At 36.1% G+C, this 27,842-nt stretch overlaps 1 protein-coding gene across 6 annotated transcripts; it reads right to left on the bottom strand.

Annotated features, from left to right (window-relative positions):
* Positions 1-290: 290 nt before the first annotated feature.
* Positions 291-27,486, bottom strand: LOC124631131 (solute carrier family 2, facilitated glucose transporter member 3-like). Of its 6 annotated transcripts, XM_047165324.1 has the most exons (14): positions 27,248-27,486; positions 16,318-16,418; positions 13,880-14,117; positions 13,360-13,506; positions 10,261-10,421; positions 8,471-8,595; positions 7,886-8,026; positions 6,736-6,873; positions 6,264-6,405; positions 6,058-6,124; positions 5,559-5,771; positions 4,756-4,858; positions 4,076-4,244; positions 291-3,723 (listed from the first exon to the last, which is right to left on the bottom strand). In XM_047165324.1, exons 3-14 carry the CDS (start codon positions 13,907-13,909, stop codon positions 3,615-3,617), a joined length of 1,545 nt encoding a protein of 514 aa, XP_047021280.1. In that variant the 5' UTR covers positions 13,910-14,117; positions 16,318-16,418; positions 27,248-27,486; the 3' UTR covers positions 291-3,614. The 6 variants fall into 6 exon arrangements, with proteins under 6 accessions (XP_047021280.1, XP_047021279.1, XP_047021283.1 ...); XM_047165323.1 differs by lacking the exons at positions 13,880-14,117; positions 16,318-16,418; XM_047165327.1 differs by lacking the exons at positions 13,880-14,117; positions 16,318-16,418; positions 27,248-27,486 and adding an exon at positions 24,707-25,087.
* Positions 27,487-27,842: the final 356 nt, after the last annotated feature.

The following is a 27,842-nucleotide window of genomic DNA, read 5'->3' as shown; positions in this document are numbered from 1 at the left end:
CAAGATTGGCAGATTTCTGTATATCCAAATCACTTCAGTACTTTCATCATCATCATCATCTCAGCCATAGGACGTCCACTGCTGAACATAGGCCTCCCCCTTAGATCTCCACAGATACCTGTTGGAGGCGACCTGCATCCAGCGTCTTCCGGCGACCTTCACAAGGTCGTCTGTCCACCTTGCTGGTGGACGTCCTACACAGCGCTTGCTAGTCCGTGGTCTCCAGTACTTTGTTTCCAACAAATTCGTAGACCATTTTAGAGTTATGTTAGCAAATAAAAACAGCCAAATAAATGGTACTTCAATGTTTATTGTAAAAATGCACAATAAAATAATGTTCTACGCATACAAGAGCTTACATTTCCTCAAACTTATAATTAATTAAAAATAATTAAACAACAAAATAATCCTTATTCCTCTATTTTTTTAATATAAATTATGCACTAAAGTGATGTTTGTAAGTTCTAGTATAAACGGTAAAAAACTTTAAAGACACGAAGTGGTGGACGTATTTAATATAATCAATACAATTTGTGCGCACTGAAAATTATTGTAAAAATATGCTTTATACTTTAAATACAGATGTGGTCGCTTTACCCGAGGGCTACTAACGTTATGTAAAAAAATACTTGTTATAGTAAAAATTTCTAGCTTCATTCATTAAATTATCATTATATTATCTCTATTGAGTGCCCATGTGACGTACAAGGCATTAAATTAAATTGCCAGGAATATGCAGTAACTTCGACACAGAATATTTCTTAGTAATATTTATCTTTTATTTTAGTATTGTAATGACTCAATGTCTGATAAACAGACCTGGCTTCGCAAAGTAGTGGACCTTTCATATACAGTCGACTCTTGTTAATTCAAACCTGCGATATTTCGAACCTCTCGTTAATTCAAAGTTATCACGAGTTCCCTACAAAATCTCTTTATATTTCGAACTAAATCAATACATTTTTATGCACTTGATAATTCGAACGAAAAAAGCATTGCTTTATAACAAAACGACGCATTAATTCGAATTCTTAGTCGTCCAACACTCGAGAATTCAAAGTTGCAGAGAGAAAGAGGCGAAAAGATTGTAAGTCAGAATCAGAGAGCAGTCTGAGTAGCAGCAATCTGTTTTGAAGCAGTATGACGGAGTTGTTTCGAAAGATTCATTAATTCACATTATGAGTACATATATGCACACAAATGTGTCTTTAAACTTTTGATATTGTTATAAAATAGCAGTTAACAAAAAATAATTGATCAACACTTAATAATTCGAAATTTTATTTATTTTCTCTCACAAATTTCGAACCATTTAATATTTCAAAAACTCGATAATTCGTAATATTTTAAGAGTCCCTCGAGTTTCGAATTAACGAGAGACGACTGTATTTTTATTTTCAAAGAAGATACAATTAGGTATAGGTGTACATAGTAATATTAGCTACTCAAAAAAATCAGCCAGCTACAATATACAGTGGAAAATTATGTCTCCACGCCTGTATTTAAAGAATAAATACTACTTTTAAAAACTAGCTAAACCTGTATTGTAACCGACCTTACCTAGGCACACGAAGCATAAATTCATAATACCTACTTATTTTTAGTTCAGAGATGGATGGATAAAATGTGTTAACGATCTTACAAAAGTGTTATGGTACTGATACTAGTTATTTTGTACTTTAAAAACGTCTTGAAGACGGATATAGCTAGAGTGAGGGTACCGGTATAGAAAAAAAAATTCTCATTGAGAACCTTCTCTTTTTTGGGAAGTCAGTTGAAATGGCGAAAAATAATTTATCCCTCAAAAAGGAGGTCATCAATTCCGATGAATTTTATTTTACTCATTCGAGACATACAATACAGGTTACCTAACTAAAATATTTATAAATAGTATTTTCCACTCGTATCAATAATTGAATAAGTAATCGTGCTGATTTATTCTTTAGTGGAATCCGTATCAAAGGCCTTACAGTACTTTAAGAGACATTAAAAAATATTTAGTAGTGCATGCAGTAATTTAAAAGATCAGCATTTATTCTGAACACTGTAAATCAATATACCCGGTACCCTAACTCTAGTTATTATAAACATGCAAGCAACAACCAGTATGGATCAAGGACTTGTAAGATAATACGCAAGAATCTGTTACAAACTATTTCCTCACAAACTTATAGCTAATTTGTTCTAAGCGGCTCAATGCTACATTTACTTTAGAAAGATTCAAGTATACAAAAAATGCTGTTTAGTTTAAAAAGCTATTTTAACCAGTTAGCTATGTAAGATATATAAAAATGATCTGAGCTTATATCTTCTGTATTATCCGGCAGACAACTTTACTAGCTACTTATACAGTATTTGATCAAATCTATATTGTTTTATTGAGCCTAATCTGCCTAAAGTAAATGCAGCATTCTGAACCATAAATCCAAAAAACTTCTGGAAGTCACCTGTCTTGTAGCACTAGCGCAAATATTAAAAAGTGCACTTATCGTATAACAATACAAAAAAATACTTAGTAATACAAAATGCACCGAGCACTCTTATATCAATAGCGTATTTGACTATCCTTGCACCACGTGAATAGAAAAACACAAAAAAAACAAAATTATTCATTCATAATCAGATACTTTTAAAAAATCGTCTTGTTGATTGAGCTAAATGTGATTTTTACATTCTAGTTTTCACCCGCGGTTATATCTATATCCCGAGGTTACAACCTCCCGCACATGGATAAAAGTAATAATAAGTTATTTTTATATTTTAAAATGTTTTTTGATTTTTATAATTCAATATTTTAAAATGTAAATAATATGCTGAGAAGTAAATAAATGAACTACCAATATCAAGCCAATGTATTGGCTTTTGCGTGAAATAGTCACATTTATAATATCAGTTGGATTTCATTAACCAATAAGCATTTAAAGTTAAAAATAAAATACGTCTTTTCTAGAGATTCCAACGAAATTTTCCACGTTAAACCAATTCAATTATTTTCGACTAGTATAAAAATAGAAATGGATATGTTTCTGTAGATACACTCTGTATATACGCTGCCATATTATACATATTTATACGTAAAAGCATTTAATTTGGAAAAGGTTCTAGCTAATACATCTGTCATACATTTACAATTTGAGCTCATTTTATTTTAGTAGGTTTTGAAGTGGGGAGACAAAGAATTTGTTCATGAGGTGGCATATATAGGAACCATTTGATGATTACCCAACAAAAAAAATGTGAGTAATCTCAAACATTTGTGATGAACGCAACGGAAATATTAATTATGATATAAATAGACTAACAAGTGCCTGTAAATGTCGCTTTGCGTAAAAACTCGTAAAAGTAATTTTCAAAGTTACCAAAGCCACCGCTCATTTTGAACATGAAGTTCCAACAAATGAGTTAACAACAACCAATCAACGAGGCTGATATTATAGAGTACGCGGAGACGTGATGATTTAATAACGAATTTCTATACTATTAGTTGTTTAAAAAACTTATCGACCTTTATGTGTGGCTATACCCAAAAACTCTTTAACCCCCTCTTCAAAAACATACAAAACAGTCCACTTACACACACATCAGTCACATATTACATCCGTGTTATGGTGACGTCATACACTAGACATGGCGGGTGAGATGAGAGGTTTGGATCGGAAGCCGCGACTGCACAGCTGTGTGACTTGAGTCGGCGTCTTACCGCGGGTTTCTGGGAAGTATAGCCTGTGGAAGATGAAGAGATCTTATTTACTTAGTTACTTTAAATTGTTCCAAAAATTATAAAATCGAAGAAAAGAAGAATCGAGAATTAGATACATAGATATTTTTAATTAGCTTTATTTCTCGTCATTAATACCCGTTGGCAACGATGAGGAAGATTTTTTATGCGATTTTTTTTTATTGTGAATACAGATAATAAATTGAACATAAGTTGATTTACAACATTAGAACTCTAATTTGCACAGTCAAAATTGACATCAAATAATTATCGAATAGATTTAAATTTTTCTTATATTTTAACATTGGAAAGACTTGGCCAAGTCCTCCTCAAAACATATAACTTCTCTATACTTACTTCTGGAAGACAAACAGAACAGCAGTGACGGCCGAGAAGACCAGGAAGGAGTAGGGACCGATGGATTCCCTCATGCTGGGGAACGACATGCCCACGAGGAAGTTACCCCCCCAGTTGGCGAGGGAACCCCAAGCCATGCCGGCTGGTCGGGGACCCACCTCGAATAGTTCTGAGGGAGGGAGAATACAGAATAAATGTAGGCACAGTTATGTATAAGTTGCTAGGTGATTCGCCACAGTAACGAGGGAATTAATTTGCGTACAAGAATAAAATAAAGCCTGTGTCACTGCGAGGAAATTGTAGCTTCTTAACAGTGATTGAATTTTGCCTTGCCTTTCTGACAAATAATATAATGTCTACTCTTTATGATAGTACTTTAGATAATGCTACTTTATTTAAGAGACATCAGTTAAGAATAGAATTGATAAATCTAATCCACTTGGTAAAAAAAAAAACTATTTTATATAAGAATATTGAATCATTAACAATTAAAACGACCTGTGGGTTATAGCGGTCTTGGAACACAAAGAGCTAAATAAATAAATAATGTAATTAAGTTTTGATCATTCAAAATATAAGATAACTGCTCTTTCCACTCACTCCACCCAAAACGGGAGGAGCAGTTTAATAATTTTATCCTAAAAAATAAGTAAACACAAACATTAATAAAACATACTGACCCGAGGCAATAAAGTAGGGTATCGGGCCGAGGCCGAACCCGTAGACTAGAACATACGACAGCACCGCTACCATACACACGTACGGCATCCACGACACCACGTCCTGGGGACAAACAAACAAATACATTTTAATTTAAATAACTAAATATATTACTGTGACGTTCAAGAAGTCAGATGGATACACTTTTGTTTAAAAATTTAAAAAATGACATTAAAAAGTTGGTCAAAAATTTTAGTATTTAAAATGAGCAAAGTTAGAAATTCTGAAGGCATCAAGCGTTTCTCAACATAATTTTTTATGCTATTTCCTTAAAAAATATAACGATGTTTGACCGACAAATTACGGTCAGCCTTTGCTATAATGAGTCCGTATGATATTCGAGTAGGTAATTATTTTAATTGTCATTTATTTATTTTCAAACATATAATTTACATTTTTAAATATTAAATATAAAAATAAAAAACATTTAAAAATATAAAAAATAGGTTGCCACCGATATCGGGCACAGGGTCCAAGGTACCGGTGGTTAGGGTCCCAGAGACAGAAACCTCCTCACAATACGTGCCGTATCAAGGAGTACTGCCTTCTGAATCAGTCCCTTGATCCAGCCGCCCAACGAGAGCCTCCTGAGGTGTTCGTCGAGGCTCTTGGCTATTAAACGAGTAGGTAATTATTATTGTTAAGTTGTTGACAACGTCAATATAATTATAATTACCGCACTAAAGGTTGGCTTGCTTGAATATTTAAACAGCCGAATTCACGTCCATATGACACTTCCATTTGTTATTTACAAAATACTCACCATAAACCTCATGCAAGCAGCCAGCGACGCCAAAATAACTGAAGCGCTGAATATAGACGCCAACAGAAGTGGCCTTCTTCCGTACCGCGGCAGTAACTTGAGCATGAGCACCGCGGTACACACGTTGATGAACCCGCAGCCTATTGTGGCGTATTGCGAGTTCTTCTCTGTGAGGCCGGCCTGCTTGAAGATCGTTTGGGAGTAGTAGAATACCTGCGGACAAGTATGTTGTACTTACAGGGCGTACTAAATAGACACCAAAATTATCTTATAAGGGTTCAGTTTTTCCTTTTTGAGGTACATAACCAAAAACAATCATAAATCTAAAAAGAGGTTAAATGTTTTTATACATCATTTATTTTGTCATTGATGTGTATTTTGCTAAAACAAAAGTCATAAAAAACTACACAGATTGCTTATGCAATAAAAACATTTTGTAATATCTTATAGATGCAAGATGATGCAGATGCACTGGTACTGGAATATTCTAGAAACTCACGGCATTGATCCCGCTGGTCTGCTGTCCAGCCTGCATGGTGCAAGCCAGGAGTAGAGGCAACCTCAACCTCTTGTCTGTGAGGACTCGGATCATGGACCACTCCTGTTCTAAGACCTACTGGAATGTTCTAGAAACTCACGGCATTGATCCCGCTGGTCTGCTGTCCAGCCTGCATGGTGCAAGCCAGGAGTAGAGGCAGCCTCAACCTCTTGTCTGTGAGGACTCGGATCATGGACCACTCTTGTTCTCCATTGAGAGTGGCAGCCTCCCCACATCGGACCTCTTCTCGTAGCAGTTCTAGGTCGTCTGATAGTAGACTTGGGGATCGGCCGCGGAGGCGACTCAGTTCTGCAAATGTCAAAATTATTTGTTAAAGTGTCAGAAAAAACGTCTGACAACGAGTCTTACCAATGGTTACCCGGATAACTAGGTTGAGGATAGATAGGTAGTCGTCACATGTTAAGCACTGTACATCAAAAAAATACTTAAAAAGCCATGCAACCCCAAAAGTTTAATCTTCCTTTTCTCCATTCAGTCTTTATATCGTCCTGGGCGTCGTATGTGCTGGGCCCAGGCCTCTCACCCAGAGACATATCACCAAAAAAAGTCATTATATTATTAAGTAATTGAAATCGCAGTAAAAATTATGCTAGTTAGAGTAAATGAACATTATCTTACCTTTTAAAGCTCTCTCCTCATTTTTCTTAACTACAAATAAGTACTTAGGGCTCTCTGGCAGTATAAATAACAAAGGTAAACAAATAATGACTAGCAACGCATAGACGGACAGAAGGTACGGCCAGTCCTCGGCACGACCTGAAACAATGCAACAAACAATTAATTACACCTGCATTTATTTACCTCAGAATACATAAACCTCCATCTGGTACAGTCGGGTATTTATTTACTTTAATAGTTTTACAGTTTACGTACACCGGTGACATATACAACAAACAATTATTAAGGCACTATTTATTTCTTAAGAAATCATCATCATGCCTGCTATCCGTCAGTAGTCTGGAGTATTGTTAGGTTTCTAGTAGAAACTCAAGGCTTAGTCAGAGGACGAGTCGAGTTACTTGACTTCACATTCATAGGAGTTTGGAGTCTATGCACATGGATCCTATCTATTGGGCATACGACCCGCTCAAGTAAAACTCACCCGATATAAAATCTAAGCCCATGACCTGTCCGACGAGCACCCCGAAATTGACCCCCATCGGGTATATGACCCCCAACGTCCTCATAAACTCCTCCAAATATCGCTAATACAAAAGACACACGAAACCTACCCAATATAAAATCTAGCTCGAGGACCGGTCCTACGAGCACCCGACGTTGACCCCCATGGGGCATATGACCCCCAACGTCCACATGAATTTCCAATAAACTAGCTTAATAACTTTACAAGAAACGTATAGTTATCGGCACGAATCTTGAGCTCTAACCTACATCTGCGCAGAAGTGATTTATTAGCAACGAACCAATTCCGAGTGACGGCTATGATGATAGATAGATAGATAGATAAAACATTTATTCAGACAAACAAAAAGACACCACAAAGATACACAATAAGAAAAATAAAACAAAACAAGAAGTGGGTAGAAGGAGAAACATGAAATACAATCAGAGATTAACGGCGCGCTGCAGTGTCTTACGTTTGCACCGAATGGGAGTCCAGCTCAGCATGATGCGATGCACTGCGGGCCAATCACCGCTTTAGCCCCTTCCCGCGCCTCACTTCATACCATAAAAGGGACCCAATAAATTACTTCTGCGCAGGTGAAGGTCAGAGCTCAAGATTCGTGCCGATAACTGTAAAACTCACCCAATATAAAATCTAAGCCCATGACCTGTCCGACGAGCACGCCGACGTTGACGCCCATGGGGCACGCGACTCCCAGGGCTCCGGTCAGCGCGGGCGGGGCTAGCTCCGTCAGGTACATGGGCACTATGCTGGTGGTTAGGCCTGGAAATAATAAATATGTTATTATTTATTTATCGTCGTCTTTTAGAGAAAACGTTGGAAATGCATTTTTTTTTGCGTTTCTTAGAAGAAAACGTCGCATATCATACTCTCTTGTATCTTAGTCCAGAAAAGTACGTATTTTACATTTACGAAGTTTTAACTCCTAGGCGTCGTTATGTTAAATTAAATATTATGTTCATGTAATTAATAGAAAATTTGAATTAAATATTTAGAATAAGCCACCGTTCGCATTTGTTATGACGCCAAACTCAAGAGCGTAGTGCTATAGATGGTAAAAGGTAAATTGTATACCAGCTTTTACTAACATAAATAGGCTTGGATACAAAAATGTGTCCTTTACCTTTAGTCTTTTACCAATAAGAACAAGCTTTAACCTTATTTTACCAAATAAATATGTATTTTCTTAAAAACTCTGCCACTCACCACCAGACAGACCGACTAGTAATCTTCCTAAAATAAGCATTTCTACTGAGTTAGCTTTTTGGCACAGCAGAAACAACAGCCCGCCGGCGACCGACAGTACGCTCGTTAAAACTGTCGCCATTTTCCTGAAACAATGGGAAAGCATTCAATGAAAATACTATTGGTGATAACCGGTATAATCCAGTTTGTAGTAGTTGTGATACAAGTGTTGAGAATTTTATATAAGAGGTGTTTTTTTAGCGGCCTTTGTTACTGACTCATTGCAGGGCATAGTCCTTTTCTCACGAGGAGATGGAATGTAAGTACACTTGTCTTGTACTATTTTGTAGCTAGGAATACTAGAATAGGCAATTATGAGGTTATGCTGAAAAGTTATGGCCGAATACTGAATACGCCAGTACATTTTAAAGACTGCACAAATATCATTCTCTCTCTGTCAGTTACGTACTCCGAGAATTTAAGTAGAAATTAAAGTTAAGGTTGAGTATTTTGTGATCCTTAATTTACAAATTGGGTTCCAGATACGGGGTAACGATAATCATTCGATCTGTCACGCAACTTTCACATACTATCTTCTTTATCCAAATTCTGTTCTGGATCTTGGACAAACGAACAGTTTTTTTTTAAAAGGCCATTAACCCCACAGGTGTTCCACACCAGGAATACTCTCAGTATGTTTACAAGAACACCCTATAAAGGTATGCCTATTGTATGAAACCACCATGGATTAAATAACGCCTTGTGTTGAATAGCCAACGAATGTTATGCAAACTCAGCGGGTCGCGAGAAAGATACATCATTGTAACGCCGTATTATCCGATCTCTGTTTGTGCTACATTAAAATGACACAAACAAGGATTTTTTTCTATAATGTCTTCATAATACATGGGTTGGTTATGTCAATAGTAGGCTTCGAAGTATTCAGAGTGATTCAGTTCAAACTGGTTAAATTGGATTGACAGTTCAGATCCAATTTGGCAAGGTTAGACACAGTGCATGAATTATTTTCAAGAATAGTGTGAATTGCAGCCTAACCGCACGGATGAGACTGGAAGCGGACCCCAAAATAGTCGGGAAAAGGCTGCGAAGATGATGAGTGTGGCTTTAATTTTTGCAAAAGATTCCTCCTGTCCTAAAAGACACAAAAATTTTTGTTTCTTTGTCAGTATTTTTTACTACATAAGACGTATGTCCCCTAGAATATTCAGATATCTTAACCAGAACAAGAAAAAAATTAACATCTTCTCATGTCAAGATTAAGGACCCAAGCTGTTGGCAAGTACATTGTACCACCGTATTATCCGATCTCTGTTTGTGCTACATTAAAATGACACAAACAAGGATTTTTTTCTATAATGTCTTCATAATACATGGGTTGGTTATGTCAATAGTAGTAAGAGGTATTGAGTGATCCAGTTCAAACTGGTTAAATTGGATTGACAGTTTTGATCCAATTTGGTGGGTTAGACACAGGTCATGAATTATTTTCAGGAATAGTATGGTTTTCTAAACTAGAGGAGCGCGGGGCTAAGTTACAGATACATGAATGAGATAGGAACCCCAAGTATTTTGGTCTTAAGTCACAATTTGAGGAATTTGTGCAAAAGCTTACTCCTGTCCTAAAAAATTTTTACGACTTTGTTTAGTTGCCAATATTTTTCACTTTACTTACTGACCCCAGACATTTATGCCCTCTAGTACAAATACTTAAACAAGAACAGAAAGTTCGTCAAGATCTTCTCATGTAAGTTCTTGGGCTGAAATATGTTCAAAATTAATATAAACCTTACCTTCCCAAGCTGTTGGCGAGTACAGCTCCGAGAATGGACCCGGTACAGCCGCCGACTATGAAGATGGACACGACAGACGACCACAGCACGTTCAGCCATTTTTCGTCGAGCACTACGTCGTATCGGCTTATGAAACTCTCGTTGCAAAATTTTTTTATTACCTGAAAAGAGTATAAAAATTGATAATTTTGAAATGCGATAAAGGTGGCAATATGGGATACCGGAATGAAAGAAGATGGTACACACTGTTGAACGCAGCTTCACCCTCGGGCTACCAAAAATATTTCTTATGTCCCTATTTTTCTCTAGTGCACACTTAATAAATCATTCCATAAAAGTCCGTAAGTTTTTCCAGAATCTATTTAAACAAAATAAAAGTAAATGAGTAGTGCACTTGGAGAGGCCTATGTCCAGCAGTGGACTGCGATAGGCTGATGATGATGATGATGATGAAAAGTAAATGACGTATTTTTAAATTCCAAGGAAAAACCAATTGTTTTACTCTAATACGATAATCAGTATCGGCAATAGGCATGATGACAAATTTTTAAATTCCTTTGTATGATGTAGGTATACGTCTATTTTATATGAAAAATTATTAATTTTAAGAAAATGCGAATTTTTTTTATCAAATAATTGCATTTTTCTCTGTCCACTTTGAATCCGGCGCGAAAACGCTTGTCAGTGTCATGTTGTCACTTGTGACGTCACGACTGAAATTACAAGACGGAAGTAAACAACGCTCGTGCAATAATTAAGTTTTTTGTGTTATTAAATATGATTTCGAAATATAAATAGGTGTTGTGGGGTCCCCCAGTGTAAGAACACATCCAAAACAACTCCTGATAAGTTATTTGTGTGTGTGTGTTCCTCACAATAAAAAAATACGAAACAAGTGGCTTAAACTTGCAAGGCGAGATTCAAAAGCAATATTGCCCAGGGTACAACTTTATTTTTGTGAAGATCACTTCGATGTAAATTATTACATAGTTCTCTATATTCTAGCATAGTTTATAATGTAAATAACTATTTCGAGGTTAGGTTTCATCTCTCATTGTTTTTTTAATTAAACTAGTATACTTACATGGCTTACTTAATCGATCTCAGTGGCGTGCACTTGCAGAGGCCTATGTCCAGCAGTGGACTGCTATAGGCTGATGATGATGATGATGATGACTTACATGGAAGTTTTAACATTTCTAAATTCAGCTGAACAAAAATCTTTATTTGATGCCAAAAACTTTCCCAGCATTATGATATCAATTCTAGGCAAATTAGCGCTGTTTGCCTTGATAAATCCGGGCTCCATAACTCGTGTTATAAAGTATAAACAATTAATTAATTAAAAACAAAGATCGCAGTGGAAGTTCACAATAACGAAATGTGACGTTCGCGCGCTTTCGCGCGAGTTGTTTTGAGAGATGACGTCACGAGCTCTGATTGGTGTTCAAGATATCATGGCGGATTGCCTTATTTCGTAATTTTATTTTATAAAAATACATATTAATCACATTATTAATAAAGAAAACAATGCGCGTTTTATATTAAAAGCTTCAAGTTTAATTTAATAAATATATTATTTTAATGATTTTTGATTACTGTCATCATGCCTATTAACTTTTTTCTATTACTGTTTCATTGATTTCAAACCGACTAACTTAGGGTAAAGGCCGCTTAGCATTGATGAGCTATTTTTTGCATTACTTGTGTTTACATTTTGTACTTTTTTCTGTGTATTTTCGTATCTTTTTAGGTTGTCAGTTATCAACCTTTCTTGTAATAATGAATTAACGGTTCGATCGTGACTATTACACGAACATAGTAGAAAAAGTAACAGAGCACACAAAATAGAATACCTATACAAAAAATATAATCGAATTGTAAAACTATTTCGTATATATTTATTACAATTTATATATTTATTACCAAAAAATTGGAAAACTTTTCGTTTAGATTTAGAAAATAAATACATTGGAGCGCTTAGTAAATAGAAATTGTTACTTATTAGGAATAGTTCTTGATGTATGAACAGTGAACCATAAGGCCCAGCATAAAGTAAATATGGTCTTTAGAGCCCAGGCTCCACCAAAACGGAGCGAAGGTTTTACTTTTAAATGACCAACAGCATTTCTTCACTCAAGGATACTACTTACATATCGAGCATGTCCAATATGTTCGAATAACAAAATTCACCCTTCTCCACAGCAATAAAGTATCTTCTCTAGAGACGTATACTTTTCTCTGTATTCCGTTATTTTAACCCTATGGAAGCGGATGTTAACAAGGGAAACAGCTAGTAAAATGTATTCAAGAAACTCTCAATTTGTAATGGATCACTTATAAGGTTTTCCATCCCACATAGAAAGCAAATATAGCAAAACAATCAGCTGCCAACTTGATTGCTTTTCCTACACGTGATTGAGAAACCATAAGTAGGTAGCTAAGTAGTATATCGCTATAAAATTTTTATTTGTCACGTTTGTAAGCAAAGAGTACTTAATGTCTATGAATTTATACATTTTATCTGTTTGGTTGAATTTGCAAACCTCAGGGAGTAAGTACTGGCACCATTTGAAAAATTCGTACAGCGTTAGATATTTTTGTAGTTTATGTATTCGGACAGTTTAGTGAGGGACAGTAGTGTATAAGTTCAATCTACTTTTTGTCAAGGACCTAAAAGTAGTTCCCTCAGAAAACGGGTGAAACTGCTTCGTGGGGCTTAGAAATTTTCTAAACAAAGCAGCCCGGAGCCTGGAAGTAGGTGATCGATACACCCGTGCATCGGAGAGCACGTAAATGTCGGTCCTGCGCCTGATCACTCTCCGATCGTGTCGGATTACCATCCCATCGGGCTATGAGAGTAAAGGAATAGTGAGTGCACCTGTCTGCGCAAATGCGTGTGCACTATAATATGTCCTGCGAAGCTGGCTGATGGAGAGAATATAAAATGATTCAAATTATGGACCCCGCTGGGCACAGCAAGATAGTTAGAAGAGATGGAGGCGTTTAATGTTAGATAGTACCTATATTATATCTAATTAAAATATGAGAACAGCCACCTTGGCCGACAATCGCCTTTTATAATTAGTATTGACTTACCTCAGCAGGCGTATTAACAACTCCTATATTATATCCAACAGGTAGCGAGGAGCCTAGAGTCGTTACTATCCCGGCTAGAACCAAGTAGAGGGACCATCCCCCCTTGTAGTCGTGCGATGTGGTTAGATGCTGGTGCTCGGTGGTTATCTAGACAAAATAAGCTTTATTAAATTATCAAAATCACGATAACAAGTAATAAAATTTTTTGAACAACATTCTGTATCTAAATCAAAAATTAAGAATTTAGACACTCGTGCTGCTTTATAAAAATTTCTGAAAGAGTCCTCAGGTATCGAAACTGCGCATACGCAAGTGCATATTATACCAGGTTATCAGGTTGTTGAACTCCAACAAAGAATACAGAAAAATACAATAACAACAACAACACTCGAGCTACAATATAAAGAAAAACTACATGAAGATGATGAATTAAAAATATTGCCAAAACATATTGCTGAAACTCAAATAACTCAACTCAAAGTGAAAGCTACAGCTAACGAACAAATCCAAGGCAACTTACAAACAAATTAATAAAATCCTTCAGCTTCATTTTGCAGCAAAAACTTAAGCCTAAAACACTAAAACTAAGAAGGCACTTCACCACTTGATAGAACACATATTAAGAAAGGCTGTGGTCACATCAAAGATAGACGGGAGTACACTGCAGAGGACGAATATTGGCCAGTACCAGTCACAAAGCCAACCGTCTATGACGAAGTACGTTAAGGCAATTGAGGCAGAGCCGTGGCCGGCCGTCGCTGATATACATAGTCAAGGAGCTATTGTGAACGGCAATTTTATTGTTAAAGCGGTTTGCACACTGTTGAGGTAAAAATTTGGTAAATGCATCTGCGGTGGGTGGTTAGGGAAATCTGTTCCCAGTGCCTTTTGGGGATAAGTGAAGCTGATGTTGCAGGACATGGTGAGGTCAATTTTAGCTTCGCTAAATGAAAGGGGAAACCCACATGCAATTTTCCGCACAGCATTTGGTGGATGCGTGAACAGTTTAACTCTCATGCATTTGTACAAATGTTATCAAGAAACCATTGTTTAAATCGATCTACTAGTGAGACACATTGTTTCGGAAACCGTTAATGGTGTTGTACTACATTCTGAAAAATAAACTACTCTAAAAGAAGCATGTATTCATCCTTTTCTATATTTTTTATCTAGCCCGGAAACCGATGTCCGAGTCATTTTGGTCTTGAAATAACAATAAAGTTTCAACGATACAAATGATAGCCTTAACTCCTTATGATCCCTTATTATTTTATTTATTTATTATAAAAAAGGTAAATACATAAATTATACATTAAGACCCACAAAACCATTGTAATGGTTTGCCTATGGGGTCAATCAGTCTCTAGATAAACTTATTTAACTTAATTTTAGGTTTTTTTTTTACTCCTCTCAGTGTGGTAGACCCCTAAATAAGAGTGCTATTTTTGTACCCTCGTGACTCCGATTTAGCATTAACAGGATATAAAGGATCTTCGCGTTTATTGCACTCGCATGTCTAATCACGGTCAACTTTTGATTGAACTGGTTCATACTGGAGTGCGAAAAACTGGCAACATTGTCCTAGTTATCGTTATAGTATCGTTATAGACCTTATTGATCTTTTTTCAAAATCTTTCGCTTTTGAACTGAAATTGCGAAGGAAGGTATCTTCTTATTTTTCGAAAACTTGACTTGACAACTGAAATAATTATTTTAGTTAGTGCAGAATTTTGAGTGAAGCAAGCCTTTGCCTTCATTATCCTCATTAAATACAAAGATAAAAACAAAACGGTTATTTTTTGTGTAAAATGTAGTTTTCTCTGTCATATGTAATAGAGCAAAATTGATGGCAAATGTTATCGTTCCGATAACCTTTTGGCCCACTTTAAAATAAGAAGAACGACTGTTTTATTAAATTAAAGTAATTAACTAATCATTAATTAATAACTCTTTGATAATTAACATTTATGTACTTTGATAGTGTGATTTGATAATATGTAGGAACAATGTAAATGTGTACCGAGAGTCCGAGACTAGACGTATGAGAATTATTTTTGCAAAGGATTGATTCTTTCTAAGCTATTAGACATACACGGGTGTTATCAACTAAGAAATACTTGTTCAAAATACAACTGAATCTAAAATTATTAGCACTAGAGACTTCATTCATCTTACACACTGATATACGGCAATAACTTCTGTGTGATTTACAGTTACATGTACCTCATGAGCAAAAAGTTTCGTTCTAAGTCTTGGATGTAAGCCTATAGAAAACTCTAGAAACAAAACAAACAAGTTTGCGACTACTATGAAGTAAAAGTTGAGAAAGCACCCTCTAGGACTAGTAAATCCGGTCGTATCTTAGAACTTAGATAGCTAGATGTATGTTATTGCATAGTAGGTACACACTTAGGTCTTTAAAAAAACAATGTCAGGCACAAGTAGAGTACATTTACGTAGTAAATTTAGTAGTCTAGGTATATGTATTTGAATATATTTTCAAATTCGTTAAAGAGACTTGAATATATTTTTAAACTCGTTAAAGAGACCTGTATTTCGGAAACATTTAATATACCTTCAGCTCTTATTGACATTCTTATTCTTATTTTATTTAATTGAGTACATTCGAAAACGATGTTCCCTTTGTTCCGGTTCCGCAAAAAATATAATTTTCAGTTTATATTTTACTAGCCGTTCCCTGCTACAGCAGCTTTACCAGGCAACTACTTCGCTACTACGCAACAGGATAAAAAGAAGCCTATGTCCTTTCTGAGGCTTTAGACCACATGTATGCCCAATTTCATTTAAATCAGGCAGACGTTTATAATATTAGCAAGGAGAACATTGGTCCTCCGATCTAACGTCACACAAAACTGGATAATCTTTCACGTACAAACACACAGATAACTTACACAAAAAGCCAACAAACAAAAGCAAAAGAAACATATCAAAGGATACATATGAGAGACACGGAAGGTGAGAACATTGTTAGTCCGGAGAGGAAGGTGAAGTACTCGAGCAGGATTAGCGCTAGAGCCGACGCGAAGCCTGCTACCAACCTGCAATCATGCGCATGCTTTAGGGTGGTACACTTATCAAATATCTTGGTCCAATTTTTTTTTAGTTAACTTTCTACTATATTCCTTACTAGCCGTTTTCCCGCGGCTTCACCAGCGTCCCGTGGGAACTACTGCCCGTACCAGGATAAATGGCATGGCACTAAGAAACATTGTAGCTATCTATCAGTGAAAGAATTTTGGAAATCCGACCAGCGGTTCCAAAGATTACATTACCTTACATTCAAACTTACAAATACCTCTTTATAATATTAGTATAGATTTTTGAAAATGATATTTATCGTCGTGATCAAATGTCGGTTTTTTCAGTACACTTTGATGTCAAATGATCATATGTACCCATTGGACTAAGATCTTTGAGGTGTAATACTACTCCTAGAACCGAAATACACATTATATTTTGGGCATCGCCAAAGTAGCTTTTTCAATAGGCGAGTAATAAATATTTGTATATTTTAAATGGAAGTGTTCACATTAAACACGTAACAAGAAACAATAATGTTTTAGTGCGGGGACGAGCATGAATGGGAACGATAAATACTTTTGCGTTTGTGTTAGAGGTACTAAAGAGATAGTAGAAGGTAGTAGCAGTTTCCATTACCAAGCATGACATAACTCTAAAAATAAATGATTTCCAAAAATTAATCACAACATACAAAAAAATAAAGCCTTTCATACAGACACACACATCATCCTCCGAGCCTTTTGTACCAACTAAGTTGGGGTCGGCTTCCAGTCTAACCGGAAGTAGCTGAGTACCAGTGCTTTATAAGGAGCGACTGCCCTATCTGACCCTCTGAACCCAGTTACCCTGGCAACCCAATAATACCCCTTGATTAGACTGGTGTCAGACTTACTGGCTTCTGACTACAAACACACACATCCTAATCAATATTTTATGATTATAATTATGTCTCTATAGAATACTATTTATTGCTAAGACAACAGATGCTGATGACAATTGTAAATGTTTAACTAATTACACAAAGAACTTAGTACACACAATATCATTAATGTAATCACAATGAATCGTTTAGTAGGAAACAAAGGTGTAAGCTAACAAAGTATAATTCAGTTTTATTGTCTCCTAGCTTGTTGATTGTGAGAAAAATATATGCAAAATGCGTAAAGGAAATGGACTAATGATCCTGCTGTTGAACTTTGGTTCACTTTGTCGATATCATGACATTGCCGATGACTGTAATTGCGTGACTAACATGTTAATTTTCTTTCAATTCCCTTACTCGTAACATGACAGTTCTCGTCAAATAAATTGCTGCTTAGAATTTTGCGAAATCTGACTTCATATAGAAGGCGTCAATTGAAAGCCTTTATTTAACGATAACTATAACGAAACCTTATAATAGAAGAGTTAGTGCTGGTGTGATCCAAATAAAGCATATTTGATGAACCTCCAGAAGACGTTTTGTATTAATACTGTAGTAACTAATCTTGTAGTCTACAATATTAAGGCCAAGAGATGATAAAATGCCTGTATTTTAAAACTAAAAACAGTCAATTCCATTTGATCTTCAACTGTTGTTTGTTTTAAATGAATCGGTTTTCACACGCTTACTCGATACAAGTCGGCAGACATAACATGAACTCGATACAGTCAACTCACGCGATACCCAGCATTGCCAACATTCTCTGACAAACAGCGGACATCATCAATTCTTTAACAAATAAAGGAAACTCGCATTACTGCAACATCACGTGATCTTTTGAAGAATTGATCTTAATCATCGAAGTATTGAGGGACCTTCGAGGCAGTTTTTAGTCTTTAAAATACGGAGTTACGTAGGCAGATGTCGGAGGAATTTTTAAAACAATTCGAGAAACTTTTCTCAAAAATAAAAAGCATATAATATTTTGTTGTTAACTGCTCGTTGAAGAACCGTGAAATTAATAACAAGCTGACAACCTGAACATGAGATAATAATGGCATATTAGCAGATGCAGAACACAAATTAGCTTAGACTTTTCCGAAAGTATGTTGGGATCATTTTCCAGTTTTAACCATATGCAGCCGAGACTCAGTGTTTTATACGGACCGACTGCCTATCTGCAGTCCTCAGACCAGTTACCGGGGCAACTCCATGCACATTAAATTAATAATAATCTGATAAAATTATGAATAATTTCTGCCGCAATTTTACTAGCTCTTCCATTCGACAAACTACACATACTTCTATAAAGAACTCTCTAAAACTGGTTAAGTCTGGTCAATATCACTGATCCGCAATACGATCCACTGTTTATAATGAAGTACGGTCAACAAACGCAATTTCACACGTGACCAACACAAAGGAGTCTTGCGATGCGGACGTTACACGTGTGGCTGAACAAAATGCGGTGTTTACTGCCACCGAACAAAGGTTACGAGCACATGACAACTTGATAAGGTGAGGTGTACAATGGTCCTTATGCAAATTAATAAAACCTTCATTCATATTAGGGAATCTTGGGACATTGTTTGTCCATTGTTTTGCATTTGTTGTCAAGTTGCGTGATTGGGTTTAATTTTATGTGAACGAGGAACAAACCTATCTGGGCCGCGATTCTCCTAATTTTACTTAAGCGTCATACGATTCACGTTCGACTCGATTCGACTGAGATCCGATCCCGACTCGATTACGATTGAAGCGTATGTGGCATTCCGCTATTTTTTCTTTTAAATAAACGTTTTTATCCTTTTCTGTCATTCAATAATGAATCATTTTGTCTGCAAATGATTTACGATTGCAAAATGATTGTATAGCAAACTACGGTATGGACCAAAATCACCAAAATAGCAGACCAATCGCACACCAATCAAATGTCAATCGAATGCGATTGGTCTTTTATTAGTAGCAGAATGCCCGATATGGTTAAAACTGCTATTGCGATTCGATTTCTACTCGATTTTGACATTATTAACTTAGGAGAATCGGGCCCCAGGATGTTCAAGGCATTAAATTTTGACGTCTGTTCAGGTTATTGAACTTTTTACAGACTTTCAGAACTGATATGACTTGAATTAAAACAGAAAACATTCAAGCCAGACAGCACGAAAAACCCAACTTTAATGAAACGCTAAATATTTTTATGAGCTACGATTTTCATGCGATAACACTTCCCATAACTGCTATAACTAATCAGTAATCACTGCAAACGAAAATAGAGTAATTTCGCTGATTTAAAAATATAAGGCCAAAAATTAATTTATCCACTTTTCATTCCACTTACATACTTTCGACATTCAAGCCCTGAAATAGTTGGCTTGCAGGCATGTAAATTAATTAAATACTGCGACGGTTGAACCACAATCAAAATATAAAACACAATTACCTACCTACCTACCCAATTACCTATTATATTTCAAGACCAAAGGTTCTATTTAGATATTTAACATATCTCGTGGACACGCAATCATAATATTGAACATCGCACCTCTTTGCTTTTCCGCGTTCACTAGTTATTTCATACACGCGCGAGCGCAGCTGTTACGCACACATTACGTTACGTGGTAACTATTAAGTAATGGTACAATTATAATAGGTATGGGGCATTAATAAAGGTGATAATAATTACCTAAGTTTGATTGAAACATGATTGAATAGTTAAGTAACAATTTATCTTAGGTACGGTGACTACGTGGTGGTTAAGTATTTGAATATGGGGAATATCAGAATGCACTGTCCTGGAAAAAAGTTCAGCAAAGTAACACCGTTTTACAGAACACGACTTCCAAAAAGTAGGAGAGGAAGAGATATTACTCTAAGATGTCTGAATCAATTTAGAAAATAAAGAATAACTAACTCCTCGTGTACTCCCGTGGTGATCAGGTCAGGGTCTGTCAATGGGATCCCAAAAAATCAAGAACAACACAAAATTGTAGAATCGAATCGCGTAAAAACTAGACATAAATTGTAACAACTGACGACACTACAACACAATGGATATTAAAGGCATATTTGATGATGATGACTTCAGAGAATCGAGGGAACTCCTCAACGGTGTATAGCATTTACTTGTTTATTTATTTCTAACACATAAAACACTCAGGATTTATAGCCGGTAAGACTTAAACAGAGTCATAAATCATCTAAATGAAGTATACTTAGTTACTCTAACGTTTGCCCATGTTATCAAGGCCGGTGATAAGTTATTTAGATCAGTCGGCCGTTCAAAACTCGTTCGGATAACGACTGCGGGCTTATTGGTACTTAGGGCCCTACAATGCATTGGATAGTCATGTTTATAATCGTAATACTTCATACTTTTCCCTTTATTTCAACTGAATGAAGGAAATAGCAAACGATTAGTTATTTTTATTATTCTACATTTTTGTGTAAATGAAATGGAAATGGGTTAATTTTTAATGTTTTCTTCTTCCTTTTAAATGGTATTAGTTTCGGATCCAGACAAAAGCACCGGCTTCTGTTTTTTTTTACCGATTTACTTAAGTGAGCTTCAAAGTTTCAAAATATCGACCAAAGCGTGAAATAATAATTATAATGTCGACTTACATAAACCAAACATGCTAAACCATCGAGTGTAGAAAATCCAAAGAAAATGCAAAAACACCACAACACATCGGGCAACACTCGAGACACGTTTCAATAAAAAATAAAACATTCCATATTTAAAAACATTATGTAAATAAAAAGAACGACACAGACAACACAAAAACAACTGCGCACACAAACGGAAATAAGTAAAAACTTTTTGGTTTCCAACCTTCTTCTCGTCGTGTTCCCGAATCATGATTATTAGAAAATTATTATTTAATATTATTATGCAACACTACTAAAGTTTAGGCGAGACAAATCGTGAATGAGGTAAAGTCGGATACCGCGTGCGATCGGAGGAACTGACCTTGAACTCAACTAACTGTTCCGAGGCGTGTAACTCCGCATAACTTGCGAACAAGTTACTCGACAGTCGACAGCTTGGCAGTTACAGTACGGGAACCATCAGTGTTCCACTAATTTTATGACCACTTTTGTGACGATACATGCTCTACGTGATATGAACGCAGTAAGAACCCCCGCCATCGTACCACTCCATGTAGGACACTTAACTGTCCAGTTAGATGTACCTACTTACTGTACATATTTGCTTAACAAAGTATGTATTGTGTCTTAGACAATATTCAAATGAGAAATACTTATTCATATTTCAACTGTAACTATTAACATGCCAAAGAGGAAACATTTGTTTTATTTTACCCAAAAGGCCCCGAAACTATTGAATCGATTAGAAAAATTACTTTATCCTCTATACTCCCTTAGCTTCCCAAAAGGAAGACTCAATCTACCAACCTCACGATTAAAGATGCATTTCTCTAGTGCGTTTATTACGTCCATTAAAATCTACAATAAATTACCAGAATACATAAAAAACACTGAATCAAATAATATATTTACCAATAAACTAAAACGATTTCTCTTAGATAAAAGCTACTACACAATTGACGAATATTTTAAAGATAAATACCAACTAATGAAACTAGGATAACTGGAATAAATAAGCAGTACTTAATATATTAATTTATTTACCTTACTTACCGTGCAATACCTTTAATTAGATCCTTACTATTTAGTCATAAATAAAAAATAAAAAAACTACAGCTAATTTATAAATAAATTTAAATAAATAAAATAATTAATAACGATTAATACATAATATAGAATATTTATAATATAAATTAATAATATAGAATATTTATAATATAAATTAATAATATATAAATAAACGAATATAAAATAAATAATAAATAAGTAGAATGTAAATAAATCTACACAGAAATAATACCTACTCAAATATCTAAATATAAGATTTTTTACATTTAATTCAATATTATTATGTTTAAAAAGCGCTCTTCGTCCTCTCCTCTAAAAACTAACTTTGTTGTGCCCGACAGGGTCCATAATTGTTTCTTTTAATTTTACCCACCAGCCTGTACACATTATGGAATGCAATAAAGTTATTGAGTATTGAGTATTGAAGCTAGACTATATCCGAGTAACACGAGCAAAAGTTTATCCCGGTGCGGGTAATAGTTCCTGTGGGACGCGGGTGAAACCGCAGTAAACAGCTACCCTTCAAATAAACGATGAGTCTTTAACAATGTGGGAAAATTCGGAGGAGATATATGGGACAAACTACTACCTACATGACTTCAACAATATAAGACTTGAAGCTTTCTATGTATATGCAGTCTATCAAACCTTGTCCAAGTCCAGATGCTTGTTCCAGGTGATTGTAATGTATCGAACAATGGACTTGCACATCAGCAAACAAAGGCAGGTGACTCATGGGAAGTAGAAATGGTCCCTTTGTCTTACGGTATCAATTCATTACTTTTATAATAAGAGGTTGGTTACAAATAATAGCTTTGTGGGAGTTCTGAAGCTGGTGTTGGTAATGAGTATCAGTTTTCTCACTCTAGGCGGAATGAGAGGATGCTTAAGACTGCAATAATAATAATAGTGTCGAGTCGATTGTTGGCCACGGAAGCTGTTCTCTCTAAGGAAATCAGCAGGCTGCGCAGGACATATAGTGCACAAGACGACTGACGACCTCGATGGCGCAATGGTCATCATGCCGGACCGCCGAACCTGAGGTCCCGGGTTCGATTCCCGGTTCGGTCGACATTTGTGTGATGAGCATGCTTGTTGGCCGTGGTCTGGGTGTTATGATATGTATTTATAAATATGTATATATGTAGCTATATGTAGTTTATCAGTTGTGTTAGCACCCATAACACAAGTTAATATTTAACTTACCATGGGGCTAACCGACCGTGTGTGAAAAAGGTGTCCCGACATTATTTCAAACTACACAGGCTAAATCTCCTCGTTCCTTGCTCTACGTACTATGAATTTTGTACATTCACTGAGCTTCTCTTACTGTGGCTGGGCCTAGAGTAAACACAATTTTGCCTCCTCATTCAACATATTTAGACCTCTGTTTCACGGTGATAAATCCGTCGGTCCTTAACGTGACGCTAGTTCAAGCCGTTTCTGAGACTATGAAGGTGAAAAATATAGAACTCTTACCGTCACGGCAATTCTCTACGAGAAATGCTATCGTGACCTTTCGGTGGACACGACGACATATGGAGGATTTTTTAAGGAGCACATTTTGGAGGAAATCTTAGGATCTTTACTTGATATTTTATGAGAAGGTGGCCTTAGAAACTACTTTTCTTGAAACTTTGTGTCGTAAAAGTCCTTGGTGATGCAATAAAAAAATTATCACAGTTCTAACTTCGTCTTTTCTTGCAAGAAGAATATCTGCGTGCAATTTTGATGATCCTCACTTATTTAGGAGATTAATGACTCTTACAGAAAACAACATAAAATTAGTTATGACCACAGCCACGGTTGAATTTTTGTCCTCCATGGACCAGAGCATATTTACTTTTAAAGATTAAATTATTTTTTAATAATAACACAGGTCGTGTATGCTCCAACATTTTTTTATGGAAAATAAAACTAGTTAAAAATTACAGCTGTTGTATAAATGCAAAATGATAAATAGGTTTTTCAGCTGGATATTCGAGATGCCTCTTCATTGTGAAATTAGCTGAGACGATAAAATAAGGAACGTTGCAAATATCTCGGTCTGATTTTTTTTGCTGTAGATGAATGATGAATCTTTGGAGTAATCACCATAAAACAAAAATCCACTAAAAACCTTGGAAATCACGGCCAATTGAAGAAAAACAGTCACGTAGTTCATTTCCCTGCTTCCAGGAATGCCAGTAACGACGTAGCAACTATCAGATTACCACAATTTCGACAACAAAACCTTACTGTAACAGTCGTTAAAAGAAAATTAAGAATCTGTAAGTTGATGTGATGATGATGATGTTCTCCTAGCCGATTATCGGCTACGGCGGCTGTTCTCATGTAAGGAGATTAGCCAACTGCGCAGGACATATTATAGTGCACGAGCATTTGCGCAGACACAGGTGCACTCACTATTCCTTAACTCTCATAGCCCGATGGGACGGCAATCCGACACGACCGGAAAGAGATCAGGCGCAGGACCGACATTTACGTGCTCTCCGATGCACGGGTGTATCAATCACCACCTTCCAGGCTCCGGGCTGCTATGTGAAAGTCTTCTAAAACCCACAAAGCGATTTCGGCCCGACTCGGGAATCGAACCCGAGACCTCGTGCTCAGCAGCCGCACTTGCGACAGCTAGACCAACGAGGCAGTTAAAGCTGAAGTTGATGTAACACTATAACAAAAAAGAAAATAAAAAGAACTTACCTCGCTAGAGGCCGTTGACCCCATATATTTAACTGGGTGTCACTTAAAAATTGAAATCTGGCCGATAATAAACCAGAATGTATAAAAAACTACTTGATATGGCTCAAATTGATTTAAAAAACAAACTTCTTTCACGAACACTATTCACGTGCACGGAATTGTTGGAGTCGCCTGACCGCTGCGGAGCTTCGCAGGCGCACTACAACCGTAGTGTCCAGCTCACAGTCACTACACCTCGTGTTTTGTAAACTTTCGATAGCTGCTGGCAATTTGAACCGGTTATAATCGGATCTTAGGATAGGTCAAGGCAGTCAGGGATGACACGAAGAAAATCAGTATGTACATCCATGTGGGACTCAATGGGGATAGTTTGCTGGTGCGGCAAGAAGCCAAATAGCCTTTGGACGTGAAAATGTCACGGCCCAAATTCAACCTTGAAAAATGACTAACGGAAATTACCTTCATGCCATGAACTTCTAGACACGAGATAAGAACTCCTAGACGTAACTTCTAATAGCATTAAACTAACAAAACGACTACTAAAGTAAACATACTGGTAGCTAGAGCAAATACAGATAAAATTGAATTAAAATACAAACAACAATAATGCATTAGATAAATGAAACAATGCAGACTATAAAGGTTTTATGCCTGGAATTAAACTGTTCAAATGTTTGTTAAGTTACTGAAACGTGCAAGGGCAGGTATTCATGTTCAATGTTCCAAGGGCTAAAAACTGAGCTACGTCACCGCAAATATCCATTTTTGGCGTTCTTTGAGAAAGGCCAAGCCGACGCGGGCAGTTGGAGGTAATATAAAAAGAGCTTTTCACAGCTAACAAATGGGACTTAAATCTACTGGAGGTGGCGATATAAGGGGAGTAGAGGTCATTAATCAATCGTCTTCATCACAACCCGGTTTTTCCTATTCACTCATAACATTGCGAAAGGATCTTACCCAGGACTTGCCACATTGTCAAGATTTTTTAAGGCATATCCAGGCAACCCTAAGCCGCCGCGACGACAATCGCGCTCAGTCCACCGCACACATACTCTACAATGGCTTACTAATCCCAAACACAGAGCTTGTGTCAATACACATACCCCATTAAACCGGTTCAATCCGGTTTAACTGACTCGCAGTGGCGCGTTTTCCCACCTGGTGTTGCATTTCATCCAATATGTTTTTCATTTGTGAGAAAAGTATGACTCAATTATGCAATTATTGCACAGAAGTCTATGAAAGTCTATTGAAATATTAAAAGGTACCTAGGTACTATTAAAAATATGAAATTTATAAGAAACCAAATTATTTTTTTATGTGGCATGAATGGAAAGATAAGTTTAATTCCTGTTTAGGGATACATTTTTGTACAAAAAAGTGCTACTACACTTTTTTAATTGCATGATGGTTTAGTTTAATTCATCAAAGTACCTTGGTTTGTCACTATTTTGGAATTTATGACTCAAGTATAAAGTTTCACCATATTGTTTACAACTTCAAAATGTCTTCAGACCACAAATTGTAAACAATATTGTTTCTCAGCTTGCCTCGTGCAGGTTCCAGGTAACCATAAACTTAAGGAGTTTACATTTGTCTGTCCAAGCTTCCTATTAATGTTATTACTGCCAGCACTTAAGAGACCATTAACTAATTGTTTTCTAAACATATTGCTTAGACTGTTACTTCAATAGCTATCTATAGGGAACAAGATAATGCCTAGGTATTCTTTGTTTTAATAGTGTAAAACGGTCATTCAATAGTTCTAGTGTATGTACCTACTTCTGCCAAGTGACCATTGAGTAGGTACTTAATATGACATTTTTTTAACAATCTTAATATGACATTTTTATTTAAAAGCTCAGTACATAAATAAAATAATAACAATTAATTAATTATTATTACAATTGATAAATAATTTTAAGCAGTACTTTATTTGTTAAATATGTATGTATGTAAATATTTGTGCAAAAGTCCCTTGTTTATTTTCCCTTAGTTAAATGACTAATCAAATGGAGTATAGTTAGGTTTTAGATAATTTAAATATATGACCCATATTTTCCTTCTTTTTAGACTTTTCCTCTATGTTTTTTTTTTAACTTTATGAGAAACTGTAAAAGAAAGGGCTCAAAATAACGTCAAGAATTATCTCTACCGTTACCGTATTGAAACAGCGTTTGCATAAATGTAGTACAGTACCTATACCATACCGCGACTCAGAAGTTGCTATTGCACTTTTATCAGGCGTTGGAATTTCAAGAGAGCGCGAAAAGTCGATGAGTTTTAAAAACACATTTTAATGAAAAATGCTACTAGCAACTACAGCTATAAAACCATCCCATTGTCCAAATTTAAAACTTGGCCCGGTGCCCCAAATGCCGCACACCCGTATTTCTGCGCCTACTGAACCGAATCGTGCGTGTGTTATGAAAATGTTAATTGATGACAAAAAAGTCAAGCCAACTTAGTAGCCTCTAACAACAAACATTTTTATAGATATTTTGTCGAATAAAACTCGTAAATTTAGGTGACTAAGCTTACCGGTGGTGATATATTTGGAAATGATCGTCGTGAAAGTGGCTCGGCAAACAGTGTCGAGTGCTCTCCTGGCTCTCCCATAGTAAAGTAATTACCGCAGATAGATGACTAGTTAGAGTTAAAAATCTAGCCGGTATCAGAGTGTCCGCTCCTCTCATACCGGTGTTTTGATTATTTTTTAAATCTATTTGAAAAAATACACAACTAAAACTTCAAAACGTGCACACACAAGTCGCGTTCCATTCAATTTTTATGGTGAAAAAATGATTATTGCTGTCATAGTAATATTGACATATTTTGGCTTCAACTGGCTCTTTCTAAATCAAAGAGTAAAGGCAGGATAGAGAATTACTGGAACGCAACTTACCAAAGGTGCGCTTAAAAACTCAATCAGTTAAAAATAACATCCTTAGCAAAAGTGCTAGTTTCCTCAATCCAGTAATTACGGATGACGAGTTAAATTATTAATCGCTATAAAAACCAGTTTACCAGCCATAATATCAAACTTTAAAACAATTGCGTTCTTTTTTTTAATATTGTACCAAAAAATAAACGTTTGTGTTCACTGGCTTCTGAACGTACCCGCAAAATTGCCGGG

The sequence above is a fragment of the Helicoverpa zea genome, chromosome 6, assembly GCF_022581195.2.
Source record: "Helicoverpa zea isolate HzStark_Cry1AcR chromosome 6, ilHelZeax1.1, whole genome shotgun sequence".
Lineage (NCBI taxonomy): Eukaryota > Metazoa > Arthropoda > Insecta > Lepidoptera > Noctuidae > Helicoverpa > Helicoverpa zea.
Note: the sequence above shows the minus strand (reverse complement) of the source record. Positions and strands in the feature narration are given on the sequence as shown.

Excerpts from the sequence above, each read along its gene's own strand:
- LOC124631131 (XM_047165322.1), bottom strand. The coding sequence starts at position 27,325 with ATGGGAGAGCCAGGAGAGCACTCGACACTGTTTGCCGAGCCACTTTCA. Across the intron at positions 13,507-27,247 it reads TTCCAAATATATCACCACCG|ATAACCACCGAGCACCAGCA; the intron begins GTAAGCTTAGTC and ends TATTTTGTCTAG. Across the intron at positions 6,874-7,885 it reads GGGCTTAGATTTTATATTGG|GTCGTGCCGAGGACTGGCCG; the intron begins GTGAGTTTTACA and ends GCATTGTTTCAG.